Source organism: Trachymyrmex septentrionalis, unplaced genomic scaffold (assembly GCF_001594115.1).
Source record: "Trachymyrmex septentrionalis isolate Tsep2-gDNA-1 unplaced genomic scaffold, Tsep1.0 scaffold9, whole genome shotgun sequence".
Taxonomy (NCBI): Eukaryota; Metazoa; Arthropoda; class Insecta; order Hymenoptera; family Formicidae; genus Trachymyrmex; species Trachymyrmex septentrionalis.
In genome coordinates, this window is record NW_017306091.1 from 797,223 (window position 1) to 804,331 (window position 7,109).

Below are 7,109 nucleotides of genomic sequence, written 5' to 3' on the forward strand. Positions count from 1 at the left end.
AAAAAAAAGATTAATAAATTAAAATTTAAAAGTAACTAAATTAATTAAGTTAAAAATTAATGCATTTAAGATTAACTACGTTAAGTTAAAAGTTAATTTTTTAACTTTTAATGTTTTAACTAGTTCCTTCCCAATGTTGCAAAGAAGTCAATAAATATTATAAGTATGTATTAAAATCCAAAAAAGACGAATCGGTGAACTAGGACTACTATAAGATACTCCATATACGTTTCCACAATAAATCATATTAAACTGTAATATATCATATTGAATAATATTTATATGTATAAAAAAACAGAGAGATTATGTGAATATTTTTTCCTTGCACTATTATTACATTATTGTTACATTATACTATAGTTACATTATATACAGTACTTTGCCCTAATAGGAGTAAAAATGTACTAAAGAAAGATATTATATATATATGTATATTAGACTGTCAAGAAAAAAAAATTTTTTTTAAATCGACCACTTAGCTCAAAAGCTTCCATTTTATGCCAAAAGAATATCTAAACTTTTATAAAAAAAATATTAAGATTTAGAGGTCGCTAGTGAACGATTAAATCTTAATATTTTTTGATAGAAATTTAGGGATGTTCTTTTGGCATGAAATGAAAGCTTTTGAGTTAAGTGACCGATTAAAAAAAAAAATTTTTTTTCTTGACAGTTTAATGTATATATAGTATAAAGTTTCATTCACGTGTAATAGCTTGATTTAGATACAGTTTGATATGTTATGTTTGTTAATATATACTAAAAAAATTTTATTTTGTTTCATTAATTAATAAACAACTATAAAAAATTTTGGCTATAAAGTTTTTATTTTATATGAATATATTATTATGAATACATGCAAATTAATTTTACTAGTATATAAATGTAAAACAAGAAATTTTTGAGATATTTTACAATCTATACTGTTAAATACTTCAAAAAAATTGTTTATTTTACATAATGCAAACAAAAAATCGCGATCTCTCATTTTTAATTTATGTGGCTGCAAAAATAATTTTAATTAACAGCAACAAAAATAGCTTCATACATCATATTTTTTCTTAATTTTCATTTCAATGGTAAATAGTATACTTTTTATAGAAAATAATAAATTTTTTAAAATTAATTTTTGTGAAATTCTTTGCCAATGTTTGTCCAGAAACTTGGTTATTTATCTAATGCAGTATATTTGCAAATATCGCTCGTTTATAAATTGTATAATATTATTAAAGATAATGAAAATATAGCATGCGAATGCAGTTTATGAAGCAATAAATTTCCGAAAATATATTGAATGTTGTAAATTAGTTAGCTATACAGGGTGTTTCTTAAATAGTAGACACTAATCATATAGTGTCCTGATTAAAAATTCGAAAAGTCGAATTCGATTAAAGAGTCGAAAAGTCCTCTACCATTTTGCAATTTTTGCAATGATTGAAATATTAATTTCTAAAGATTGCTAAATAAATGATTGCCAAATCACATAATGCTATTCCTGATCAAAAATTGAATTGAAAAGTTTTTTTACCACTTTGCAATTTTCATAATAGTTAATGATTGGTCAGCCGGATATTGCTTATTCGGCAATCTTTAGAAATTAATATTTCACTATTTATTGCGAAAATTATAAAGGATTTTTCGACCCAATTTTTAATCAGGAATGGGGTTACATGATTAGTGTCCGTTATTTAAGAAATATCCTATATAAATACGTGATAGTTTCAATGTAATTAAAAACTTTTTATTTTCATATTGTTTCAGATGTGTCCTTCTAATTCAACTACCTGGAAATCCGGAATTTCTTTAATATAACATGGTTTTTCTTGTGGGTTACATAAATATTTATATCTCTCTATGTAAAATATTTTTTGTGTTCTTATTTTTATTGTGGGTTAAATAAATATCTATATCTCTCTACGTGAAATATTTTTTGTGTTCTTATCTCATCTGACAAAAATGATTGTTTTTCTATCATATATATATATATGTTAAAACGATTATCCTGCAATTTTATTCAATTATGAGCTTTCAACTAATAATAACTAATTATTATAGTTTTATTATAATTTCTTATTATTATCTTTTTCAAATGAAAAAGACTTCAGTAACAGTCACTCTAATATCTTTGTAGCATTTATGTAAACATCTGTTTTGAGTTTCTAATTTCCATTTGCCTATCTTATTTGATTTTTGTTATTTTTTTTTTTAAGTATTTCGTATCTCTTGAATGTTAAATTTGATAGTTTGTAGATATAATGCTTTCACAATATATTGATTCTCAGATAGCATATATTAAATACAATAGATTTTAAACATCTTAGCGATTTTACTCATCTTTCAGGTAGGAGCATTAAGTAACTTAATGTTAGCAGTTTACTTAGAAATTAATTTATTATTTGTCCATACACAGGAAAAAATACGACTTTATCAGACCTATTGGCATATAAAACAGATATAGGTGTAATCATGGAAATATGCTATACAACTACAAACATACGGTGCTCAATGTAAAGAAACAGAAAGCCGTAATAGACTAGATCCGTGTAGTTAGGATATGTGATTTGAGGACAGGTGACTATTTAATGCTGTTTTATGAGCGAATTTTTTCATACAAATAAGACATTCGTGAGTTTTTTCGTTAACGTGCACCAATAAATGCTTTTTCAACGCTGCTTTATCTTTGCATATTTTTTGACAAGTACTACATTCAAATGGTCTCTCACCGGCGTGAATCAGGATGTGGCTGTTTAACGTGGTCTTCTGCGTGAAAGCTTTGTGACACACATAACATTCGTACGGTCTGTCACCGGTGTGACTTAACATATGTTTCCTCAACGATGACTTTTCCTTGAATGTCTTCTGGCAGATGTGACACGCGTGTCTCTTATCGCCTGTATGTATGATCATGTGCGAGTTTAATCGCGTCTTCTCCCTGAACGCCATATCGCACATATTGCACGCAAACGGTTTCTCACCGGTATGTATTAGAGTATGCCGATTCAGATCCGATTTCCTGGTGAAGATTTTATCGCAAACCTTGCAATCGTATTGACCACCAGTGTGTAATAACATGTGACTGTTCAAATCCGATTTTCTTGCGCATGCTTTGTGACAGATGTGACACTCGTGCGGTTTTTCGCCTGTGTGGACCAACATATGGGAATTCAATTTGGCCTTTTCTCGAAAAGTCATTAAGCACTCTTTACACTCGTATGGTCTCTCACCAGTGTGAACCATAGTATGCCTAATTAATTCTGATTTTCTCTTGTACGTTTTTTCACAAATGTTACACGCGTGTGGTTTCTCACCGCTATGCGCCAACATGTGATTGTTGAGCGCGGTTTTTTGGGCAAATGATCTATGACACAACGTACACTTGAAATGTTTGTTTCCCGTATGGAGTGGCAAATGCATATTCAATTTCGCCTTCTCCTTGAACGCCTCGAAACAAATCGTGCATTTATAGGGTTTATCCGCATTCGTGTGATTGGTCATGTGTCGATTCAAATTAATTTTCTCCTTAAATGTCATGTGACACACATCACATTCGAAGGGCCTGTCTTCCATTGGCATTATCTGTTCATTCATACCAGCTCGCTTCATAAAAGCCTGCTGCAATGCATCACAATCGTAAGGTTTATCTAATACATGTAATTGCATGTGGCTTCTTAAGCTCCATTTATAAGCGAATCTTTTTTGACAGATGTTGCACTCTAATGGACTCATTCCAACATGAGTTAACATGTGGGCATGCAGGCTAGAGTTGTCAGTAAAATTTTGTTGACAGACCTCACATTGATTTCCACTACAGTGCGTCTTTAGATGCGTCACCATGGAATCATTATTCAGAAACCATTTCTTGCACATTGAGCATTGAATCTTGTAGAATTTTGGTTGTTGCCCATTTTGACAGAATCCATGATGCTTGTCAGAGTCTTGCGTTTGTATAAAATTTGTATTAGTCAAGCATCGTTGCATCACATCCTCTTTGTCACATAAATTAGTATTTGCTATTTGCGACCAGTTCTGGTGACTGGTCGATTCTCCTTCCAACTCTAACTTCACCTGTAAAAATTCACAAAGCTCCTAGAAAAAGATATTGTAACATAATATATGACTGCATTCAGCAAAAAAAGCAGCTTTACAACTGTTGTAAGATTCTTTAATATAATTGGTTTACATATTTAGATCTAGTACGAAACTACGGACCAATTATGTTAAAGAATTTTACAATTGCAAAGCTGCTTTTTCTGTTGAATGCAGCCAATATCATAAAAAACAAGTCATACTTTTGTTAAGCATTTGTTAAGCATCACGTTAAATTCAAAATTTAAAATCTACAGCACATATAAAGCTATAAAAAAAGATTATGGCTAAAATTATAATTGTTATGTATTTACCATTTCGTTGGAGAAATCCACCTCATTATTTTCGATAGGCAAAAACAGAGTGCCCTTCTCAAAAGTGCCTGAGCAAATATCCTCCATGTAGTCTGGATCAAATGTTCTGTCGCCTGGTTCCTCCTTAAGCACGACGCTCACAATGTTCTCATCCTTAAAGTAATCGTTACGTTAGACTTTGGACAGCGCCAGCAGTATGCCATATACCTGCTGCTGTTTCATACAAAAAGTTTACCATAACCTGACTGTCTATGGCTAATGCATCCATCGGTTCATCTTTCACCTTAAAACCTTCCATTTGCTACACTTCACTCTGAAAGTGAAATTAATTTATTCGCTTACATTTTACAATGCGATCAACACACAATGTCTATAAAGAAAGCAAGAAAAAAAAAATAAATCCAGATAAAGAGAGACAAGGAAAAAGCTTTGTACACGATGGGTGCAGCCAGAAATTACATTAGGGAACGTCTTCCCATAACCTCCCAGAATGCGGCTTCCGCGAGTCTATGTCGAGGCTTCGCCTGTCGCGTCGGTCGCGAACCTGTTGCCGCGTTCCGGGAGGGCCAGTCGAAGGCGCGAATCGTAATTACTTAAGTCAATACTCACAGCATAGGTTACATGGCCCTTCCATGGAGTACAAAAATACAGGTTCAGCACGGGGTCGGACGCTCCTTCAACCTGTTCACGGCGCCGTTGAGATAATTGCACCGCGGCTCGAAGCAGTCGATTCGCCGCAGGCACGGATCGTTCAGATCGCGTTCTCTCCCTGGATTTTACTCGACACCGATCCGATCGTGAGCAGGTCGTGAGATGCAGGTGACGCGCGAACGCGACGACGAACTTTCTCTCTCTCTCTCTCTCTCTCTTTCTCTCTTCGTCGACGAGGAAATCGACAAGGCAGGCGATGCGCTACGCGTTAGCTGGAGTAGATAACGTAACGTTGCACAAAACGCACGCGCGCGAACGCGCGTCACATATACACGCGCATGTGTAATATGTGCGCGTGCGTACGAGACACGTACGAACACGTATAGGACGAATGGGACTCGATCGCTTGACGTCGCGAGTGCACGTATGTGGTATGCACATATACGATACGTGCTGCGTACATACGTCACGCGGCGACGGTTACGTAGCACTCACGCGTGTGCGCGCGCACGCACATCCACGCATCGTGCAGCGCTGCGCACGTTGCTGTTTATGCGCGCGCTTGACAATTGATGTGCACAATGTACAAGTTGGGCAAACGTACTCGTGTGAAGAATGTATACTCTTACGATATTTGACGCGGAATATCAAAGATCGGTCCCAGAAATCTAGTTGAATTCTTGTCAAATAAGGTGCACATCTTTACGCAATAGAGGAACGCAGTAGGGCTACGACGGCGGCATTATATCGAAACGTGTCCGAAAAGGAGCAGACGGGTAAGGATATATATATATATATAAAACTTAGTTTTTTAATTTAAAATATATATGTTAATTAATATGCGTATCAATATTGGAAAATATATTTAAAAGTATGTTTTAAACATATTGTGTATAATAAAAATATAATATATAATATTTAAAATGTAATATATACAAATTTAATATTGTGTTATGTTTGAGAGAGAGAGAGAGAGAGAGAAACGCGTTTTAAATATTTGTATCAAATACTTAAATATTTAAGTGATAATAATTCTGGAAATTAAAAAACGGAAAAAATTTCGACAGTATTGATATTAGTTGATATTGATTAGTTGATATTTGTTGTTTATTTTTAATGCAATAGATAACAAAATAGAATTATTTTGGTATTGGGATAATATTAATTCCATCGTATTAATTGTTATTTATTACCTTGTCATATCTTTCTTCTTTTTTTCTTTTTTTTTTAACTTTTTCTCATTTTTTTTATTGTGTTCTCTTTCTAATTGATAATTAATTATATGAGTATACATGAAATTCTTTGTCTGTCTTGTTATAACAATGATAAAATAATAATAACATTTCTTTCTATAAGCGGCGACATAATAAATTACAATATATAAGGTTACAGCAATATTGTGAAGAAATGAAAATGTATAATTTCAGCAAGAATGCAGTAATATATTGCATAAACACATTTAACAAATACAATAAACTTACTACTTATTATTATTAATGTAATAATTGTGGTAAATATGAGTCATACGTTTATAGTGACGTAGTAGCTATGTGAATTACATATAAAAATCTACGCGCCTGCATATATAATGAAGGTCATATTAATACAAGAATAGAACCAGGAATTTAATTTTTATTCAATACGTGTATTACTGTAAACAACCAAGAGATTTAATCTATGTAATATAATTATATATACATTATAATTAATTATTTATTATTATTAATTAATATTGATAAATAATATGCATGTATGCATATATTGTATATTTATTTTATATTTTCTTTGAAATTACAATATACTTTTATTATGCAATATTATATGTATAATGCGATAATGTGTTTTTACAAGTATATTACACTACATCATGATCTTTTCGAGAACAAATATTGTATTGCGTTTTTATTGCAATAATATTGCCATTATAATAAAACATTCTTGTAATATAATTTTTATATTACATGTCTTGTAACTATTCTGTTGTGGATAATTGTATATTGATAAGTAAAAAGTAAGAAATATAGAATATTAATTTTTATTATGAATTTACTTAATTAAAAT

General features: G+C 31.8%; 2 protein-coding genes and 1 long non-coding RNA gene across 8 annotated transcripts in view; 2 read left to right on the forward strand and 1 right to left on the reverse strand.

Annotated features, from left to right (window-relative positions):
• Positions 1-1,846, forward strand: part of LOC108755911 — a 4,406-nt gene extending 2,560 nt beyond the window's left edge. Inside the window, exon 3 of the long non-coding RNA XR_001939796.1 lies at positions 1,759-1,846. This is a non-coding gene — a long non-coding RNA (uncharacterized LOC108755911). The remainder of the gene's footprint in view (positions 1-1,758) is intronic.
• Positions 1,847-2,362: 516 nt separating this feature from the next.
• On the reverse strand, positions 2,363-5,150 carry LOC108755909 (zinc finger protein OZF-like). Of its 6 annotated transcripts, none has more exons than XM_018499317.1 (4): positions 5,007-5,150; positions 4,633-4,710; positions 4,398-4,550; positions 2,363-4,083 (listed from the first exon to the last, which is right to left on the reverse strand). In XM_018499317.1, the coding sequence occupies exons 2-4, from the start codon at positions 4,693-4,695 to the stop codon at positions 2,545-2,547; spliced, it is 1,755 nt and encodes a 584-aa protein (XP_018354819.1). In that variant the 5' UTR covers positions 4,696-4,710; positions 5,007-5,150; the 3' UTR covers positions 2,363-2,544. The 6 variants fall into 6 exon arrangements, with proteins under 6 accessions (XP_018354819.1, XP_018354821.1, XP_018354823.1 ...); XM_018499319.1 differs by lacking the exon at positions 5,007-5,150 and adding an exon at positions 4,833-4,851; XM_018499320.1 differs by having other exon boundaries at positions 2,364-4,062.
• Positions 5,151-5,608: 458 nt separating this feature from the next.
• LOC108755910 (chymotrypsin-2-like) overlaps positions 5,609-7,109 on the forward strand; it is a 5,487-nt gene continuing 3,986 nt past the window's right edge. The window contains exon 1 of the mRNA XM_018499324.1: positions 5,609-5,824. The gene's annotated coding sequence lies outside the window, so the exon portion shown is untranslated. The remainder of the gene's footprint in view (positions 5,825-7,109) is intronic.

What these genes read in the sequence shown, in the direction of transcription:
- LOC108755909 (XM_018499317.1), bottom strand. Translation starts at nt 4,695, where the DNA reads ATGGAAGGTTTTAAGGTGAAAGATGAACCGATGGATGCATTAGCCATA. An exon ending in CCATAGACAGTCAGGTTATG is followed by an intron (nt 4,551 to 4,632) that starts GTAAACTTTTTG and finishes GATTACTTTAAG; the next exon opens with GATGAGAACATTGTGAGCGT. An exon ending in TGGATTTCTCCAACGAAATG is followed by an intron (nt 4,084 to 4,397) that starts GTAAATACATAA and finishes ATCTTTTTCTAG; the next exon opens with GAGCTTTGTGAATTTTTACA.